Source organism: Periophthalmus magnuspinnatus, chromosome 5, assembly GCF_009829125.3.
Source record: "Periophthalmus magnuspinnatus isolate fPerMag1 chromosome 5, fPerMag1.2.pri, whole genome shotgun sequence".
Lineage (NCBI taxonomy): Eukaryota > Metazoa > Chordata > Actinopteri > Gobiiformes > Gobiidae > Periophthalmus > Periophthalmus magnuspinnatus.
In genome coordinates, this window is record NC_047130.1 from 16,263,022 (window position 1) to 16,285,337 (window position 22,316).

General features: G+C 42.8%; 1 protein-coding gene across 1 annotated transcript in view; it reads right to left on the bottom strand.

The window, feature by feature from the left end:
* c1ql4b (complement component 1, q subcomponent-like 4b) overlaps positions 1-18,864 on the bottom strand; it is a 32,813-nt gene extending 13,949 nt beyond the window's left edge. The window contains exon 1 of the mRNA XM_033965911.2: positions 18,319-18,864. Coding sequence (XP_033821802.1) covers positions 18,319-18,858 — 540 coding nt within the window. The 5' untranslated portion in view covers positions 18,859-18,864. The remainder of the gene's footprint in view (positions 1-18,318) is intronic.
* Positions 18,865-22,316: the final 3,452 nt, after the last annotated feature.

The following is a 22,316-nucleotide window of genomic DNA, read 5'->3' on the forward strand; positions in this document are numbered from 1 at the left end:
TAATAATAATAATAATAATAATAATAATAATAATAATAATAATAATAATAATACATGTATTGTATTTTTTGCAATAGCCCAAACAAAGATTGTGTAAAGAGATAACAGCATTAGAACATGGATTAAACCTCATGAGACTCCATTTTGTGTAACAGATGCACTTGTAGACTTTGCTTGACTTGTTGCACATAATAGTTGGAGCTCGTGTTAAAATAGCTGTGCGTCTCACTGAACTGGCCTTTAAAACATGAACTTTGCCTAATTACATTTTGTGCCACACTATTATTCATGGGTTTGAGTTTGTCTCTGCTCCGAGCCTCGTTTCAGATGGAGGAGATGCGGCTGATTTATTCATAGTGGCGCTGGCTCTAACCCGACGGGGAACTTATGCAGACTTAATATTTTAACTATGTACATATTTTAAAGAGCTGACATTTTAAAGCATCTAATACTGCTATAGATCACACATGGCATTAAATATAAGCTTTGTTAGTTTTCACATAATTAGAGGCAAAATGTGGCCTTTACGAGACAAGATGCACTGAGCAAGGAAAATACTACAGGGACTGGTTTAGACCTGGTTTAGACCTGGTTTAGTCCTGGTTTAGTTCTGGATTAGTCCTGGTTTAGACCTGGTTTAGATCTGGTTTATTCCTGTTTAAGTCCTGGTTTACTCCTGGTTCAGTCCTGGTTTAGTTCTGGTTTAGTCCTGGTTCAGTCCTGGTTCAGTCCTGGTTTAGTTCTGGTTTAGTCTTGTTTTAGTCCTGGTTCAGTCCTAGTTTAGTCTTGGTTTAGTTCTGTTTAGTCTTGGTTTAGACCAGGTTTAGTCCTGGTTTAGTCCTGGTTTAGTCCTGGTTTAGTCCTGGTTTAGTCCTGGTTAGTCCTGGTGCCCTGTTCTCTCCTGATTAAATCCTGTTTAAATGCTGATGTATTCCTGAAATGGGAATTGTGGTACATCTGACCCGTGGAAAAGTATTGCACAAACAAAAATCCGCTTTGCACATTGAAGTTATTGTCTCCATGCAATTATAGGAAAACTTTGGCCTCTGAAGACGGGAAATCCATGGAATTGTAAAGAGCAGCAAAGATGGAATGCAAAAGTGAATGGATTTCTGTCTGTTTTTCCGATGCCGTTGCGACTTGAACTGTTCCTATTAGGAACCACGGACTCAGGGGAACGCCAGAGCAGAGCCCAGGCAACGCAAGAGGGTTTGTATAGAACAACTGGTGATTCAAAGAGCTTTACAGGATAAGAAAGACATTAAAATCACAATATAAACAAATCAAAACATAAATAATCATCATTAAAAGAGCAGAGGCACAATAAAACCTTTTCAGTCACATGCACAGCTAAACAGAACCGTTTGAGCCTGTCTCACATCTTCAAGAAGAAGGTTTTAACTGCACAAAACTCAAACGCTGATTCCCCATGTTTAGACCTGGTTTAGACCTGGTTTAGTCCTGGTTTAGTCCTGGTTTAGACCTGGTTTAGTCCTGGTTTAGTCCTGGTTTAGTCCTAGTTCAGTCCTGGTTCAGTCCTGGTTTAGTCCTAGTTCAGTCCTGGTTCAGTCCTGGTTTAGTCCTGGTTCAGTCCTGGTTTAGTCCTGGTTTAGACCTGGTTTAGTCCTGGTTTAGTCCTGGTTTAGTCCTAGTTCAGTCCTGGTTCAGTCCTGGTTTAGTCCTAGTTCAGTCCTGGTTTAGTCCTGTTTTAGTCCTAGTTCAGTCCTGGTTCAGTCCTGGTTTAGTCCTGGTTCAGTCCTGGTTTAGTCCTGGTTCAGTCCTGGTTTAGTCCTGGTTTAGCACTGGTTTAATTCTGGTTCAGTCTTGGTTCAGTCCTGTTATTGTCCTGGTTTAGTCTAATGCAGGAAGGATTCCATTACCTTAAGAAGAATGAGAAGCCTGTGAGCTACTCGATGTATTTAAAGCAATACTGTGTAACTTTTTGGAAGCGACACATCACCTGCATTCCACAGAAATAGAAAGTTAAAACCATACTTCAAAACATTCTCCGTGAACATAGATGCGTTTTTATGACATCATGTGAACTCACAGTCTGTGTACAGAAGTGACTGAGTGTGACGTCACCCACAGCTTTCAGCTCCAGTCAAATGAAGCTCATCGAGGCTAGAGCAGTTATAAGGGCCAATTTGGAGCTGAGTTCCATATTTGGAATTCTGACCACGAGTATCATAGCAACCAAAGACCCAATCTGGAGCAAGGCTGTTGAAGGCAACGCCCCTTCCCTCCCGCACCTCTGGTTTAGCAGGGAGCAGGCGCTTAGCAATGCTGTGAATCAAACCTGTTGCTAATGGTACTGGGAGGGACCTCAGGGAAAGAAGGTGCCTGATGTCTGTTCAGTCTGATTTCTGTTATTAATGTTCATATGTTGATTTAGAGGCACAATAGTGAAATAAAACCCCAGGATCGTGTAGAGCGGGTTATTACAAACATTTAAGACCAAAATGTTGAGTCTGACAGCAGCAGTTACAGAGAGAGGGGACACAGTTTTTACACAGAAAGTGAATTGGAGCCAGAGCCGGAAGCACAGCCATGGTGACTTCCTATTTAACTAGCAGGTTAGCTATGTCCATTTATATATACAGTCTAAATGTGGATGTTGCCAGGGAAAACGTATCCATAGAAAAACAGGTGAACGGCGCCCCTCCATTCTAAATAAGAGTCAGGTTTGTGGAGATGCAAGCACACTCACAATAAGGACAGATTTATTTTAGTTTTTCAATGCAATGCAACATCCATAATAATTTTATCTGAGTCTATTTTTAGGCAAAACTGTTACAAGTATGGCATTAATCACAGTTCACAATCCTGAATTCTAGTAAGGATGGGCCAAGGTGCCAAGAAACACAAATCTCTTTTCTTTCCTTATAAACAATCTCTCTCCTTTCACCTCTCTCCCCTTTCAGCTCACCCCATTCCTCCTTCCTCTGTCTGCTCCTCTCCTAAACTTTCCTTTTCTTTTTGTCCCTCTCTTTCTATCCCTCTTTCCTTTCCTCTCTCTGTCTGCTCTCCCCTCCTCTCCCTCCCTCTCTCTTTCTACCTTATTCTCCTTCCCTCCCTCTGTCTGCTCTCCTCTCACTCCTTTCTCCCCCTCTCTTTTTCTACCCCCCTCCCTCCCTCCATCCCTCCCTGTCTACTCTCCCCTCCTCCCTCCCTCTCTTTTTCTACCTCCCTCCCTTCCTGTCTGCTCACCACTCCTCTCCTTCCTCCCTCTATTTGTTCTCCGCTCCTCTCCCTCTACCCTCCCCTTCTTTTTCTACCTTCCTCTCCTTCTCTCTCCCTCTGTCTGCGCTCCCTTCCTCCCCCTCCTTTCCCTCCCCCTCTCTTTTTCTACTCCTCTCTCTCTCCCTCTGTCTGCGCTCCCTTCCTCCCCCTCTCTCCGTCCCTCTCTCTATCCTCTCTTCCCACTCCGCTGTGAGAGGTCTCTACATCACGCCCAAACAGTCCTGTCACTTTTATTAGCCCAGGATCAGAGCGTCGCCGCGGTGACACAAAACAAACCAAAGAAAAACACTTCTCCAGTCCTGCTCTTTATTTAAGTCCCCCCTCTCCTCTGTCCTCCATCGCTCTGTTAGATCCACTTTAAGTTCCTCTCCTTTTGTCCCAGGACGCTCTGTTAGGTCCACTTCAAGTCCCTCTTCTCCGTCCTCTATTGCTCTGTTAGGTTCACTTTTTAAGTCCCTCACCTCTTGTCCCAGATCACTCTGTTAGGTCCACTTTAAGTCCCTTTCCTTCGTCCTCCATTGCTCTGTTAGGTCCTTTTTAAGTCTCTGTCCTCTTGTCCCAGATCGCACGCTTAGGTTCACTTGAAGTCCCTCTCTTCCATCCTCTATTTCTCTGTGAGGTCCACTTTAAGTCCTTCTCCTCTTGTCCCGGGACACTCTGTGAGGTCCACTTTAAGTCCCACTTTAAGTCCCTCTGCACCGTCCTCCATCGCTCTGTTAGGTCCACTTTAAGTCCTTCACCTCCGTCCTCCATCGCTCTGTTAGGTCCACTTTAAGTCCTTCACCTCCATCCTCCATCGCTCTGTTAGGTCCACTTTAAGTCCCTCTCCTCTTCTCCAAGGACGTTCTGTTGGGTCCATTTTAAGTTCCTCTCCTCCGTTCTCCATCTTTCCATTAGGTCCACTTTAAGTCCCTCTCCTCTTGTCCCAGGACGCTCTGTTAGGTCCATTTTAAGTCCCTCTCCTCCATCCTCCATTGCTCTGTGTGGTCCACTTTATGTCCCTCTCCTCTTGTCCCACACCGCTCTGTGTGGTGCACTTTAAGTCCCTCTCCTCCGTCCTCCATTTTTCTGTTAGGTCCATTTTAAGTCCCCCTCCTCTTGTCCCAGATCAGTCTTTTAGATCTACTACAGACAAACCATCTAAATCAGCAAAAGCAGCTGGACTGCATTGTGATTATTTCTAGATTAAATAAGTAGATTCTATTCAAAGTTCACATTTTAAACATATCCAGAAGAAACAAGAAGACATTTGAACTGACAAACTAATCCAAGAATCACATTTCAGCAACAAACTATGTCTGTACCATAGACTGTTTATATAAATGGACACAGATAACCTGCTAGCCACTGTGTTCCAAACAGGAAGTGATCATGGGCGCAATTTCTGGGAAAGATATGAACAGACAAATCAGGCGCCTTCTTTCCCTGACGTCGCTCCCATTAGCAACATGTTTGATTGACAGCGTTGCTAAGCACCTGCTCTCTGCTAAACCAGTGGTGTGGGTGGAAAGGGGCGTTACCTTCAACAGCCTCACTCCAGATTGTTTTTTTTGGTTGCTATGATACTCGTGGTCAGAATTACAAATATGAAACTCCAGATTTAGCCGCTATACCTGGTAGCCTCGATGAGCTTCATTTGGAGCCGAACGCTGGGGGTGACGTCACACTCACTTCTTTATACAGTCTGTGGTATTAGTTTTTACGCAGAATAAAACAGGAGATTTAGCTAAAACTATGCTATTTAAAAACACTGCATCCTTTGTGATTCATTTAAATTTCAATTTGTTTGAGATTAATCAGTAAAACAGTCCGATAATCCGATTCCTTGTTTATCTGTATCAGTAACAGCAGGTCAACTTTATAATCTTATTCTCGAGAAACAATAGACAGATCTTGTGCACCCACCTGCCCCCAAAAAAACTGAAACGTGCCTCATTAACCCACGCTGGCAAACATCTCAACACAGGTGCATTTTACAGCACATTCACTAACAAGCCCAGATAAAATGCATTTGCCTACACCTTAACCTATACGCTAAGACCTTGTTAGCTAATATCCCTGTAATTACCATGGCTAACCTCTAAATCAATTGTGCAGTTGTGGCATTGTTACCTCTGCGTTCTCTCTATCAAACACGGTGAAGAAGTGAGAGCCGGTTCTGCTTCTTGATGAGGTCAGAAATAATGATATAATGTAGCAGGGAAAGCTAGCACAACAAAGAGATGAGTCGCTAACAACCAGCCGGGCGAGTAGCTGAATATAACAGGGCCATTAGTGAAAAAATATATAGGCAAATGATAATACGAGCATCGGCACATCGGTGAAGGCGCCCAGTGAGAAAAAGAGTGTTTTAAAAGAGAGAGAGGACAGTTTGTGCTCTGCAAGGGGAATAAGGCTATATTTTTACTTGTACCTGGTGATTTTTTTTCATGTATTTGAGCAAATGTGTCTTGCCTAAAGTGACCACATTTTCAAAATTATTATTAAAGGTCCTATATTACACCAAACTTACTCTTGTGAGCTTTAAGTCATGTTCTAATGTTGTTCCCTCCTGGAGTTGTGTTTTGTTTCATTCACACATGTTTGAGTAACACTTTATTATTAGTCTGTCTACATCTCCAAAGCTCAAAATGCTCTGTTCCACTTTGTGATGTCATGATTTTTTTTTTACTTTTAGTTCAGTAGACATGGGCAATTCCAAAGATGAAATGATCTAAATGATTCTAGAAATGAAGGTGTATGGAGTTTAAAAACACAATGGAACCACATGATGACATCACAAGGTGGAACAGAGTGTTTTCAGTTTGTGAGAAGAACACAGTCTAAATATGCAGAGTTTATGTGTTAAACATGTGTGAATGAAACAAAACACAACTCCAGGTCTATTTGTAATGAAGAAACAGCATTAGAACATAGTATCACATGGGCCCTTTAAGTTAATCTGGGCCCTTTAAATACTCGGCCCAGACTCACTTCTGAATCACTTTATAACATGAGACTTCTGTCACTGCAACTGAGGCACTTTTTGACCTTCTGAAGATTTTCAAGCACAGGTTTTTTTTTGTTTTTTTTTGAGCAAAAACTTGTATATAGTCCTCTTTTTACTGTTGAGAAGATGATGTTAAACAGTCTGCCTCATTACCCATATTTAAATGAAATCTAAAATGTAAACTACTGGAAAATTTAGTGCTTGACTGACTTGGTGCGGCTCAGGTCCTCCTGCGCTGCATTGGGTTTTGTCTTTGCTAATAAATAGGTTTGCAGTGCTGCATCTCTGTATGTGTATGTATGTATGTATATGTGTGTGTGTGTATGTATATATATATATATATATATATATATATATATATATATATATATATATATATATATATATATATATACACACACATATATATATGTATGTGTGTGTGTGTGCATGTATATATATATATATATGTGTGTGTGTGTGTGTATATATATATATATATACACACACATACTTGCATGTATAGGTGGGTATGTGTATGCATGTATGTCAGTATATATATATATATATGTGTGTGTATAACATATATATATATATATATATATATATATATATATATATATATATATATATATATATATATATATATGTATGTGTGTGTGTGTGCATGTATATATATATATATATGTGTGTGTGTGTGTATATATATATATATATATACACACACATACTTGCATGTATAGGTGGGTATGTGTATGCATGTATGTCAGTATATATATATATATATATATATATATATATATATATATATATATATATATATATATATATATATATATATATATATATATATATATATATATATATATATATATATATATATATATATATACTGTATAGTGACCAAACACACACAACTCTTAATCTTATTTCATTATAGTACTATTTGTATTATTATTATGAGTACTCTTTCATTTTATTGTATTAGTAAATACTTCTTTTTGTTTGTTTCTTTTTCATTTTATTATTTTATTTTTTTCTCTTACTAATTTTCTTTCATAAAACAGTGTGTCAAGCTCAAATGATAAAAGTAAAACAGTGTGAGTGAGTGTGTAAATGTGTATATGCTACCTGTGTGTATATATGTGCCTTATATAATGTTGACCATTGTGAAAAATAAAGTTTCATTGAATTTAATTGAAGATCAAATGGGTCAAAAACTGGGTAATCTGGGGTGTTTCTTGTATAAATCCACTGGGACAGGGGACACAGGGCTCAAAACTGGGAGTGTCCCGGGTCAATGTGGACGTGTGGTCACCCTCGTCCTGCCCTAATACAAATATATTGAATAAGCAGCTCTTGGGGTCAAATTATGCCCACTTGGTACTGTCTTCGTCAGGCAGTATATATAAATGGACACAGCTAACCCGATAGATACTCATGGTCGGAATTACTAATATGAAACTCTCCTCTATATTCTCCCCTATAACTGCTAGCATCGATGAGCTTCATTTAACTGGAGCAGAACACTGGTTGTGGCTAGTCTCTGGTCTCTGAGAGTTGTGGAAAGTGCTTATAAACTCATCAATGTGAGTAATTAGGATGTTCTGAATGCATAAGGTTAGTGAGGAGGAACTTTGGACCACATCAAAATGTTTAAATGCACTGGTTGCGTTTTTCAACAGTAAAACTCTGACACAGCTCCTTAAACTCTTTTAATGTGGAAAAGAACATTCTATTGTCTAAAAAAAGAGCGTTAAAAAAAAAATATATATATCATGGTGGTATCTGAATCGAGTATCGAATCTATTTCGTTGTATCAAAATGGAGTTTGACACTAACAACTCTCTCAGGTACAGTTGTTATTTCAGTCATTACACATTTAAATCCTGCTGTAATAGTAAAAAAAGACTGAATATCTGTCTCATTACGTGTGTTGATATCAGTACGTTGACAGGAAAATAGTAATTATCAGGTTTCAGTTGGCGTGTCGGCCATTTCCCGTCATTTCCTGGTTTTAATTGAGCCTAAACCTGTCGCCACCTTCGGCTCTCCACACGCGCGCTGAACCTGTCTGCACAATGTGTTATACTTGTGATTTTTAATTTTTTTTTTTTTTTGTGGTGCAATTTCAGTGATCATTATTATAGCTGTAATCCTTTTGTCCCCCTCAAAAAACATCACCTTTATGGGGTTGAATTCGAAAGTAAACTCAAAACTAGACTTAAAAATGTCAAAAACAGAACTAGTTCATTTTAAAGAGTTTGCAGTGGCTCCTCTCTCTGTAACTGCTGCTGTGAGACTCATCACCATCATCGACATTGTGGGTTTTGTTGGGGAGAAAACTTGCAAAAATACAGCACTTCAGAGTCACACTGTGATCCAACATTTATGTAAATTTGTCTGAACACATTCTGTACTGTACAGGAGACACGGCACGGAGGAGACTGATGGACAATGGTCTTCAGTCCCTCAGCCAATCAGGACGCAGAACACAATACACGTTCATACTCAAAAAGCAAAAGCATGTAAAATTGTGCTAAAAAAAAATCCACGAAAGAGTGAGAATGTGAAAGGTGAACCATGATATAGCGAGGGACAACTGTAATAAGAGACACATCAGGTGCCTTCTTTCCCCGAGGTCGCTCCCATAGCATTAGCAACAGGTTTGTTTGAAGTGCCCGCTCCCTGCTAAACTGGTGGTGTGGGCGGTAAAGGGTGTTACCTACAACAGCCTCACTCCTGATTGGCTCTTTGGTTGCTATGATACTCACACTCAGAATTCCAAATATAGAACTCTGCTCCAAATTAGCCGCTGTACCTGCTAGACTCAATGAGCTTCATTTGGAGCCAAACGCTGTGGGTGACATCACACTCACTTAGTCCACTTCTTTACACAGTCTGTGCCAAAAAATCTATTTTGCATAAGGTGCCTCCTTTCTAGTTTTTGCTTTTACTAAGAAACATTACCATTTTGAATCACCAGCACATTAACTGTAAGGGAAGAACAACATTTTCAATTTTTTCCATTATATTTCACACTTTTGGTTCTCCTGTAATTTCCATGTGACCTGTGGCCCTGGTAAATTGCTCCACAGTTAAAGCCGGGGCTCAGAGCAGAGTGTTTAATAAGGCTCCGGTCCCTCCGCTCGCTGCATTTCTATGGAGACATTCAGAATAATGAGGTTACCTTCTGTCAACAGGGGGCAGCGTTCAGGTAAAGTGCCATTCGGGTTCAGGGAGTGTAGGGTTTTAAAGGTCCTTAGGATGTCAAAACTATCGAATCTGAAACCAATCGATACAAAAACTAATATCAAAACTAGACACTCATTTGAGCAGGTATCGATACTAAAAAAGTCCTATTGACAGAAATGAGCTTTTCCTGAATATCTGGACACTGAGCATTGTTCTCTCTCTTTTCTCTCTTTACATTCCTTTACCATGTTTCTTTCCTCCTCCTCTCCTCATCTTCCGGCTATTCCTCCTCTCTTCTCCTCTTCCTCCCTTCTCTATTTATATTACCTCCTTCCTCTCCCACTATCCCTCCCTTTCTCTCTTTCTCCTCCTCCCTCCCTCTCTCTCTCATGTCCTCTTTCCTCTCCCTCTCTCGATTCCTTCACCGTGTTTCTTTCCTCCCTCTCCTCATTTTCCCTCTACTGCACGAGCGCAAAAAAGACTGAACCGGAACAGGAAGTCGTTTCATGACCTTAAACTAGACAATTCTACGATAAACCAAACATTTACAACACTGTTGCAAATGAAAAAAAAATCACCGTTATGATCTTATACATGATTAATAAATAAAGGGAAATGAAATATGAAATGTGTAAAAGAAAACAAGTCAAGCTAATTCTTTATCGGTATTACCAAACGCAACATCTACTGCCATCTACAGGTCAAACAAGTGAACTACAACAGGTACAATCAACCGTTAGCTGCTATTGCTTTAGCGAGTGTTCCACATACTCCTTATAACAGTAAATAAGTATGGGATTTTCAAGTTAGAAGTAGGAGTTTGAAATCTAACATGTTCCCATCTCTCACAGACCCATTTTGGATGCGTCCACAACATTAGCCAACATGCTGTCATCGCTAAATGTACAACGGGTTTGTGAACATTCAACATACAATTATAGTTTGAGGAAAAAAATCTTGATTACGTTTTTTCCCCATATCAGCCAGCCCAAACGATCAACATCCAGAGACCTCTAACGCACATAGAGTGTTTAGATAAATGGACATGGCTAACCTGCTAGCCGCCGCATTCTGAACAGAAAGTGATCATGGGCGCAGTTCAGCCTCCGTGGACTGCTCTAATTCACTTTACATTGAAAAACCGTGGCCCCTAAAATGTTGTGGAGAAGCTGGCCCATGTGGTCAAAGTAGGAAAGAAAAGTTCCCAGTTACCAAAATTTATTGCCGAGGTATACCGTGGAAAAATAATACATATTTAGAAAAATGAACGGTACTCAACTAAAGCAAAAGCAACAGATATTAGAAAAAAAGGAAAAACCCACATGTACCCGCTACCTTGATTCTCCCCTCTACATGGTCCGGCTCACGACCTCACCCAAGTCTTTAAAAATGGCCGACATGTCTGTACCATGTGGATATTCAGGTACGAATAGCTGCATATGTGCTGTGACTGAAGGTAACTGAACTGAATACATTTAACCTAAAGTAATGGGTGTGCGTGTGGTGATTAACTTAAAGGTAAACTAACTTAAACAAACCCGGGATAGTCATGTTTAGTGTTTAGTTGTAGATTAAAAAATTATTGGAAATGAACAAATGTGTGAATACAAACAAAATTATGGTGATATTAAAAGGGACAAATGCGCACTTTGTCACGCCGCTCTACATGGTCCTGGGGTTTTTATTTCAATATTGTGTCTGTAAATCAAGATATGAACATTAATAACAGACAAATCACGCACCTTCTTTCTAAGCGCCCGTGGAAGGATCACATACCTTCAACAACCTCGCTCCAGATTGGCTCTTTGGTTGCCATGGCACTGCTAGCCTCGACAAGCTTCATTTGGAGCTGAACGCCACAGTCCATCAGTCTGCTTTACACAGTCTATGGAGCCGCCTCATCCAAATTTAAAGTGAGCAAAACTTTAACAATGACCCAATACCTGTAACTGTAACTGTAACCGTAACCATATAATCATATAATAACTGTCCATATAATCGCACCCTCAGAATTACCACTGACCATCGCACGCACTGTTCCATAAATATTCATGCTTTCACAGTTAAAGGGCACAGTACATATTGGTGGTGAATTATATATCTATTCAAAAGGTCACCTACCTCAACACCAATTCTGTCGTGAATTAAAGGCCCCCCGCCGCGAACGGGAACTTGTTTCTGTTCGATTTGTCACTGGACGTTTGTGGCCTACACGTAACGCAGAGTTTTGAAAGTCAAGTTATTACAAGAGCAATCATTATCTAAAACTAGGGTTGAGAAAAGTATCGTAAATCAGATACAAATTGATTAGATATTTGAGCAGGTATTGATACTAAAAAAGTCACATTCACAGGACAGAACTGAACCTTTTGTGATTTTTCTCTTTAGAATATCTTTAGAATGATCTAGAGCTGCATCAGAACAAGTATAAGACACACAGACTAGTATACGGTAGAGAGAACAAACTAATATTCATCTACATTGGCCTATGTTTGATAATAAAGTTTACATACGCAAGTAACTGGCGCAATTAACCTATGACCTGACGCCACCGCGGCGCGCCACCCACATGCTCCAGTTCCAACCATTTGCCACAGTAAACGGAGGCAAAAAGAAGCGATTTGGAGATGGAAGATAAGGTATTTTGTTTTGAAAGAAAACTGCAGCTGGTTCATCATATTGACAGATTCACTCCCATTATGTCTGTTTTCAAGCACGTTTTTCACCAAAATATAGGTGCAATGACTGTGGGTGCGGGTCGGGTGGGTTGTATAAATAGATTATGCTGTGCTATGCTGTACTGCACTAAACCAGGACTAAACAGCCAACAACACAACAACATGCAACATTTTGAGGCCTTTTCGCATTAAATTTGAATATTTTATATATTTAAATGACCATGTTTCCTTTTATTGTTTTGAAAACACTATTCACCGTGTAAAACGTTTAATTTGCTTCAGTTTTGTTTTTAACGAGTCCCCCCTCCCTTTGCTCTCTATCCTGAGTCACTCCCCCTTCAGAGCACTATCACAACACAATCAGATGCATCCCACATGAAACTACTGCACATCACATCAGGTCTGCGAAGTTGTAATGTATTGTTTTGTATCATTCTTCTATATTCATGACAAACGGGACCCCTGGTTTAGTCCTGATTTAGTCCTGGTTTAGTCCTGGTTTAGTCCTGATTTAGTCCTGGTTTAGTCTTGGTCTAGTTCTGGTTCAGTCCTGGTTTAGTTTTGGTTTAGTCCTGTTTTAGTACTGGTTTAGACCTGGTTTTGTCCTGATTAAGTCTGATTTTACTCCTGGTTTTTCCCATTCAATTTAGTTTTAAATGATAATGATAATCGCTATGGTAACGCTGCTGATGTGTGTGGTTGGATTCAGGAGTGATGGGTCTGGGTCATCTCTGTGTTGTCGCTCTTCATTCACTCAGGACAGAGGGAGCGTTCTTCTGCCCTCCTCACCCCCACCCCCCACCCCCCTCCGTCCGGCTACACCCCCCGTCCCCCTGCCTGTCTGTCAGAGGCTCCATCCCTCCAGGGGGCGCCGCTAAGTGACACCGTGACGAGACATCGATCAGTCCAATGTTAGGTCTCGACAGCTTTTGGTAAACACACACATAAACAGACAAACAAACACACAAACAAACAAGCCACAAACGAACACATACACACCAACAAACAAGCTACAAACAAACACACCAACAAATATACAAACAAACAAGCCACAAGCAAACACACAAACCAGGACACAAACAAACACACACACAAACATGCAACAAACACAAAGAAAACAAGCACACAAAGAAACACAAAAAACAAACACACAAACAAACAAGCACACACAAACAAAAAACAAACACACACAAACACACAAAAACAAACAGAGATAGAGCCGAGTGGGTTTCAGATGACATCATAAAAAGGGGACAGTGCAGTTCACAAAAATATAAGGCTTAAAATATTTTTTTAACAAAATAAGTTAAGTTAAATTAAAACAAAATATGTGCACACCTTTGTTTAATAGTCAAACAGGATCAAAATAAAAACTTAAAGAGGGAGGATTTACTTCTATGGGATTAACTGTAACACATAACATATTTAGATCTCCATGTTTACTTTTATTGTTTTGAAAAGATTATCCACCCAAAACATCGTATTAACATGCTTTATAAGTTTCACTTTTGCTCTCTGTGCTAAGTCACCCCCCTTCAGAGCACGATCACAACACAATCAGCTGCATCCCACTAATGAAACTACTGCACGTCACATCAGGTTTGACAAGTTGCTGTGTACAGTTTTGTATCATGTTTTTGTATATTTATGGAGAATTGTCGTGTGGAGCATGGGTGATGTGGACTTGTGGGCGGAGCCTCGTACAGATTACAGTTAACCATAAAAAGGGTTTCAATAGAGCCCGGGAGAGATCGCTAGATTACTCAAATATGTATGGATGACATCTAAAACCTCAGTCCTTCAGACATTTTTTTATGAATAAACAACATTATAACATGGGAGAAACCTCAGAAAAGTTGATTTTTTTTGCGTAATACTGTCTCCTCAAACACAGGTAAAAGTCACCTCCTTCTCCACCTCCTCAAAGTGCCGAATGTTCTGTCCTCTCCTCTTTGTCATTTACTTTCTGCCAGTTCACAAACTCTCACTTTCCATCTACCCCCCGGGAAAACAGTGCTGTCCAATAATGCCCGACCGATTGGCTCAGAATTGGGTTAAATAATTTATCTGATGGAAAAGATAATTAATGTAGGAAGGGGGTTGCCAGTTTGGTGCAGGAGATGTGTAAAAAGGCCAGCACAGGTAGAGCGGAGAATAGCTAATCTAAAGCTTATAAAAGATTTAAGACGCAGATACCACAGGAATGACAATGTGAACCAAACCAGGACCCAAATTATACCTGGCATTTAGCACTGTCCACAACCAATCAATGCTAACAGGAAGCACTACTATATCTACTGCGGTCACTTCATCTGTCTCCAAACACTGAGCAGCTCTGGCACTGATTTTGATTTAGAATTGTTTTTTGTTTGTTGTTTTTTTAGTGGATAATGCAGATTTAATTCTTTTGAGGTAACTTTTCTCATCGAGGACCTGCATGCGGCTTGTCTCCATGGAGATGTCATTGCGTTGCCAGAAATGTTCGTCATTATGGCATTAAAAATGGAGTATAACACTTCTATGGGGTATTAACTGTAACACATCACATATTTAGATCTCCATGTTTCCTTTTATTGTTTTGAAAATGGTATATTCACCATGTAAAATGTCTAAATTTGCTTCAGTTCTGTTTTTGGCACCCTCCTCACTTTTAGTCCTGGTTTAGTCCTGGTTTAGTCCTGGATTAGTCCTTGTTTAGTCCTTGTTTAGTCCTGGTTTAGTACTTGTTTAGTCCTGGTTTAGTCCTGGTTTAGTCCTGGTTTAGTCCTTGTTTAGTCCTGGTTTAGTCCTTGTTTAGTCCTGTTTTTCAAACCCAGTGTAATTTTATATTCCCTCAGCAGGTTGTTGAGTCCTCACTTGTTTTCTCACATTTCAATGTTTTCACTCCATCCTTGTTAACACGGAGCCTAATTAGAGATTAAACACATGTATGCAGATGCTCGGAGCCGGGTCCCTGTTGAATTACACCCACACTTTTATTTAAAGCGTTTGAACAGAGCCCAGTGAAGCGTGTCCGTGATCTCCCAGCAGGGCGGCAGTCTGGAGCTGCTCTGTCAGTGGAAACCTGCTCAAATCTGATGTTTTTTATAAAGACACATCAAAGTCCTGAAAACAGACCACCTCCTCGTGTACCCAGTACATTCCATTTAAAGTCACGATAATGAATTAAAACTTGATTTTGATACAGAGTAATAGACTCGATGGTCAAAACTGATTCTGATGCCATGAGTCCCATACGATTTTTATGACAAGCATTGCGTTGCCTCCAGGGCCACGTCGTGGGGGCAGCAGTCTAATCAGGGACTCCCAGACTTCCCTCACATCAGACACGTCCTCCAGCTACTCTGGTGAGACCCCAAGGCAATCCCAGGCCAGCCGAGAGACACAGTCCCTCCAGCTTGTTCTGGGTCTACTCCAAGGCATCCTCGCAGTGGGACATTAAGACCTCCCCAGGAGGCATCAGGAACAGAAGCCCAAGCCTCAGCTGCTCCTCTCCATGTGGAGGAGCAGCTCTACTCTGAGCTCCTCCCATGTGACTGAGCTCCTCACCCTATCTCTAAGGGAGTGCCCAGCCACCCTGCGGAGGAAGCTTATTTAAACGCTTGTATCCGCCATCTTGTCCTTTCGGTTATTACCCAAAGCTCATAGATTAGGAAGAGAGATCCAAACCAGGTCTAAACCAAGACTAAACCAGGACTGAACCAGGACTAAACCAGGTCTAAACCAGGACAAAACCAGGACTAAACCAGGACTAAACCAGGTCTAAACCAGGACTAAACCAGGACTTAACCAGGTCTAAACCAGAACTGAACCAGGACTAAACCAGGACTAGAGGTGAGGGTACGAACATAGATTGAGTTGAAAGCCAAAGCTCTTGATTTACCAGATTTGCAATGTATGTTTCAATGACAAGATTCTGTTCAAAGTTCACATTTTAAACTTGTCCAGAAGAATTGACACACTTCAGAACATGTTTGCACTGAACTGAACTACAGGGTTGGATGTTTTCATGCAAAATAAGAGGATATTTTGTTGTTTGTGGAGGAAATTATGGTATTTCAAAAACTGCAGTCTCTTGCGGCTCTAATCTGTATTAAACATTAACAGTACATCCCAGCTATCACCACTACCCCAAATGTTTGACAGACACAAATGGAACTAGTATTGAAAATCAGATACTAATCGATACTAAAACTAGTCTCGAAACTAGACACTCAATGAAAATGTTTAAATCCAGGCTCAAAACGGTTCTGTTTAGCTGTGCGTATGACTGAATGATGATGATTATTTATGATTTGAATTGTTGTATTGTGATTTTAATGTCTTTGTTATTCTATAAAGCTCTTTGAATTACCTAGTGCACAAATAAACTTGCCTTAACTTGTCTTGCCATTTTTCGCAGGTATCGATACTAAAAAAGTCCCAGGACAGAAATGAACCTTTCCTGAATATGTTTATAATGATGTCTCTCTGTATCTTTCACAAGTATAAGACACATAGACTAGAATACACCCATGGATCACTATGAACCTACTGTACACTGAGGGATTACACAGATATAAGACACATGGGAATAGAACACAAAGAACAACATTTAATGTTGAAAATCACATTCTGTTGTCTAAAGAAAGTCTAAAGAGTGTTTATTATCATCATGGTACTGGAATTCGTATCAAGTATCAAGTCTATTCCTTAGTACTAAAATTGATTTTGAAATTTTAGTCCTGAATTAGTCCTGTTATAGTCTTGGTTTAGTTCTGGTTTAGTCCTGGTTTAGACCTGGTTTAGACCTGGTTCAGTCCTGGTTTTAGACCTGGTTTTAGCCCAGGTTTAGTCCTGGCTGAGTCCTGGTTTAGTCCTGGTTTTAGACCTGGTTTTAGACCAGGTTTAGTCCTGGTTTAGTCCTGGTTTAGTCCCGGTTTAGTCCTGGTTTAGTCCTAGTTTAGTCCTGGTTTGGTCCTAGTTTAGTCCTGGTTTAGTCCTAGTTTAGTCCTGGTTTAGTCCTGGTTTAGTCCTGGTTTAATCCTGGTTTGGTCCGGCTTTAGTCCGGCTTTAGTCCTGGTTTAGTCCTGGTCTAGTCCTGGTTTAGTCCTAGTTTAGTCTGGGTTTAGTCCTGGTTTAGTCCTAGTTTAGTCCGGGTTTAGTCCAAGTTTAATCCTAGTTTAGTCCTGGTTTAGTCCTACTTTAGTCCTGGTTTAGTCCTGGTTTAACTCCTAGTTTAGTCCGGGTTTAGTCCTAGTTTAGTCTGGGTTTAGTCCTACTTTAGTCCTGGTTTAGTCCTGGTTTAGTCCTACTTTAGTCTGGGTTTAGTCCTAGTTTAGTCTGGGTTTAGTCCTGGTTTAGTCCTGGTTTAGTCCTAGTTTAGTCCAGGTTTAGTCCTAGTTTAGTCTTGGTTTAGTCTTACTTTAATCCTGGTTTAGTCCGGGTTTAGTCCTAGTTTAGTTCTGGTTTAGTCCTGGTTTAGTCCTAGTTCAGTCTTTAGTATAATGACAACACTAAACCTTATTACTTCCATTTGAATGACAGGGGGAGTCAACATTTCCCTGCTTCTTCTTCAGTGGTTTCTGTCTCGAGCCTGTCAGGGTTCAGTCTCCAGATGGGAGCGTTTCATTGTGTTTTCAGTCATTCTGTATTTATTTATTTATTGGTGTAAAAGTGGTGGATCCCAGAGGAGAGCAGACAGCTGTTGCGTTTTGGCTCAGCTCCAGTGAGACACATGTGGAGGATCCCTGTCACTGTCAGTCCCCATTGAGCAGAATTAATTAGTGATTTATGCTCAGTGTTCACTTAGACAAGGCAGACACGGAGGCACGGAAACATTTCAGCGTTTGTGTGTTGATTAAATCTGACATCACAGCAGGATTTTAATGTTTCAAAAGCAAAACCTTTTTCTAAACAGTAGATGAAGTAGAGGCGAAGCAAAGTCAGCGCAGACCTAATGTTACTGTGTGCAGCCCAGAGCCGTGCACTGCAGACACAACTGTAGATGCACCATCGGGAGTAGGAGTGTGTGAATAGTTAGTGTAATGTTTACTTAAGCCACAAGGGGGCCTCATCTGGAACATCACTGTAGTCTTGGTATTCACGTGACCATCCTCATGTGATGCTAATTCTACTTATTAAACACACCTGGTGTTTTATGAAAACAGGCCCTGATTCTACAGCCTCACCTACATGACTGAAGGGCATCTGGTGTTTTAATGAAACAGCATTCGTGTGACAGGTGTGACTCACCTGTCCGTTCTTCTTCAGGTCAGCCCACATGCTCGTACCGTCGCCCCCTCTCATCAGGACGTGGTAGGTGAAGTAGTAAATGCCCGGCAGGGGGCAGGTGAACTTCCCAGTGCTCGGCTCGTAGTAGTTTCCCACATTCGTAACAACATCGTCAAACTTCAGGACCTCACTGCCCTCGTGCTGCTTCCTCAGCCCGGCATAGAAGGCGATTTTGGGGCTGTACACAGACTGACCGTAACCCCCTGACCCGGGGCCTGGGGGGCCGGGCGGGCCAGGCTTACCGGGGTCTCCGGGGGGTCCTTTGGGTCCCGGGGGTCCCGGCAATCCTGGACTGCCTCTGAAGCCCGGTTTAGGTCTGCGGTTCGAATAGTCCGGGGGTAGGGGCGAGACGGCCGTGAGCTCCCCCTGTGGTGGGGTGAAGGTATCGCACACCATCTTACAGCTGCCTAACATCTCGTAGTGCGTGCTCCCCGCGCCGCTGCCCCCTGCCTTGGTGGTGTGAACCAGCAGAGGGATGGCCACCAGCAGCACCAGCACCATGGCCACGCCCACCGCAGCCCCGATCACGCGCTTTCTTCGGCTGATACGAGATGCGGCCAGCGTGAGGAAGTCCTCCTCGCCTTTCGCTGGGACACTTGTACCAGCCAGGCTGAAGTCTGAGGACAGGGACTACAGCAGAAATCTGTTTACAGAATGTGGTTAAGGTTTGATTTTAGGAGCGAGTCGGCTGCTCTTGGCGCGATCAGGAGACGGCTAACGAGAACTCACTGTCAGGCTTTTCCATCTGATTTGTATCTGTACAGTTTATTTTCATCAATGCCACAACAGCCACTATTTTAATAAAACAAACTTAGCCTTGCTGCTAATTACACAGAGCATCCCAGTGAGCTGAGCCTGTGTTTGGCCCCTGTGTGTGTGAGGAAGAGGAGGAGGAGGAGGAGGAAGAGGAGAGGAGCTGAAGCACAGCGCTGTCAGGTGGGGTCATTCCCACAGGAGTCCATTTCAACCGCACATATAGACAAACAGAGCGCCCACAGCCAGGGAAGTGCTCCTGTCTGCTCCTGTCTGCTCCTGTTCGCGCCTGTCTGCTCCTCTGGCTCTGCTCCTCTGGTTCTGCTCCTCTGGCTCTTCTCTGTCTATATCTATCTCCTCCTGTTCACTCCTGTCTCTGCTCCTGTCTGCTCCTGTCAGCTCCTACCCGCTCCTGTTTGCTCCTGTCTGATCCTGTCTCCGGCCTGCGAGTTCCTGATGTTTGTTTGTTTTGGAGGATAGATCTACTTCAGTCCCGTCTTCTCTCAGACCGTGGAGTTGTTAGCAGCGAAGGAGAGTATTTTTATCGGCCATTTTGTCGAAGAACCCTCCCACGGCTGAAGGCTTTGCCCGAATCTAAAACAGAACACACAAAAACTATAATAATAATAATAATAATAATAATAATAATAATAAATTACAATTAGAATAGACAAATAGACAATTTCCTTAATCTTACTATACAATCTTTATTAAAAACATCAGATCTGTTCATAGTTTCTTTGGGGAAAAAAATAAAAACAAAACAAAACAAGATAAGTAAAGTAATTAGGCTATAATAAAATAATAAAAATTGATTACTAACAAAATATTAATACATTTAAAATGCAGGTGTGACTGCTACACAGTATTATATTGTTATGAGTTTATATAAATTAAGGGCTAAAAACCAAAAAAAAACAAAACAAAAAAAACCCATTACATTTATTCTGTTCAAATATTTGCATATTAATTCAACGTTTCTTTATTATTTTATTTGAATAGCCAACGAAAATCTGTTAAAAAGTTGTAAAAGCAGCCAAAATAATTCTCATTATTGCACTGTTAACATTATACTCCAAATTACGTACATAACCACGTCTGAAAAGTTTATATATGGCGCGATTTACATGTTTATTAAAAATAATAAATGAATAATAAAAAACTGGACTCACTCCGGGGATCGCCTCTTGGTTTGTCCGCGGCGTCTGGAGGAAGCACAGCGGGGAAACTGTGCGAAACGCGCGTAAAATCTTCCTTCCTCACGGCATCCGACAAAGTTGAACCTCGACGCTCTGGAGTTCGCTTGTTGCTCTTCCAAAGTCTCGTTAACACCGAGATTAAAAACTTATTCACCCATAACTCTTCGCGCGTCTCCGCTCCTCTCCAAAAAAAACAAAACAACCATGGCTGCGCGCGCTCGGGCTGCCCTCGAACTTACGGTAAGAAAAAACTCAAATTTGTGCTTTTGAATTGTATTTTCAGTGGTATTTTCGGTCTTTATCTGGTCTTCATTACCTCCGCGCGGTGCAACAGTTCGTTCACTTGTTGTGTTCATTCACCGAGTCGCTCTCCTCGCTGCGCCTGCCTCCATCTCCTCTGCCCCCGCCCTTCTGCGCCATCCAGCCCCTCTCCGCCCGGTCCCTGCTCCTGGTCTCTGGTCTGGTCCCTGATCTCTGGTCCCTGGTCTCTGGTCTTTGATCTCTGATCCCTGGTCCCTGGTCTCTGGTCTCTGGTCTCTGATCTCTGCTCCCTGGTTTCTGGTCCCTGGTCCCACGGTCCCTGGTCTCTGGTCCCTGGTCCCTGGTCTCTGGTCCCTGGTTCCTGGTCCCTGTTCTCTGGTCCCTGGTCCCTGGTCTCTGGTCTCTGGTCTCTGGTCTCTGGTCCCTGGTCCCTGGTCCCTGTTCTCTGGTCCCTGGTCTCTGGTCCCTGGTCTCTGGTCCCTGGTTCCTGGTCCCTGTTCTCTGGTCCCTGGTCCCTGGTCTCTGGTCCCTGGTCCCTGGTCTCTGGTCCCTGGTTCCTGGTCCCTGTTCTCTGGTGCCTGGTCCCTGTTCTCTGGTCTCTGGTCTCTGGTCCCTGGTTCCTGGTCCCTGTTCTCTGGTCCCTGGTCTCTGGTCCCTGGTCTCTGGTCCCTGGTCCCTGGTCCCTGTTCTCTGGTCCCTGGTCCCTGGTCCCTGGTCTCTGATCTCAGCTCCCTGGTCTCTGGTCCCTGGTCTCTGGTCCCTGGTTCCTGGTCCGTGGTTCCTGGTCCCTGTTCTCTGGTCCCTGGTCCCTGGTCTCTGATCTCAGCTCCCTGGTCTCTGGTCCCTGGTCTCTGGTCCCTGGTTCCTGGTCCCTGTTCTCTGGTCCCTGGTTCCTGGTCCCTGTTCTCTGGTCCCTGGTTCCTGGTCCCTGCTCTCTGGTCCCTGGTCCCTGGTCTCTGGTCTCTGGTCTCTGGTCTCTGGTCTCTGGTCCCTGGTCCCTGGTCCCTGTTCTCTGGTCCCTGGTCTCTGGTCCCTGGTCTCTGGTCCCTGGTTCCTGGTCCCTGTTCTCTGGTCCCTGGTCCCTGGTCTCTGGTCCCTGGTCCCTGGTCTCTGGTCCCTGGTTCCTGGTCCCTGTTCTCTGGTGCCTGGTCCCTGGTCTCTGGTCTCTGGTCCCTGGTTCCTGGTCCCTGTTCTCTGGTCCCTGGTCTCTGGTCCCTGGTCTCTGGTCCCTGGTCCCTGGTCCCTGGTCCCTGTTCTCTGGTCCCTGGTCCCTGGTCTCTGATCTCAGCTCCCTGGTCTCTGGTCCCTGGTCTCTGGTCCCTGGTTCCTGGTCCGTGGTTCCTGGTCCCTGTTCTCTGGTCCCTGGTCCCTGGCCTCTGATCTCAGCTCCCTGGTCTCTGGTCCCTGGTCTCTGGTCCCTGGTTCCTGGTCCCTGTTCTCTGGTCCCTGGTTCCTGGTCCCTGTTCTCTGGTCCCTGGTTCCTGGTCCCTGTTCTCTGGTCCCTGGTCCCTTGTCTCTGGTCTCTGGTCCCTGGTCCCTGGTCCCTGGTCCCTGGTCCCTGGTCTCTGATCTCTGCTCCCTGGTCTCTGGTCCCTGGTCTCTGGTCCCTGGTTCCTGGTCCCTGTTCTCTGGTCCCTGGTCCCTGGTCTCTGATCTCTGCTCCCTGGTTTCTGGTCCCTGGTCCCTGGTCTCTGGTCCCTGGTTCCTGGTCCCTGTTCTCTGGTCCCTGGTCCCTGGTCTCTGATC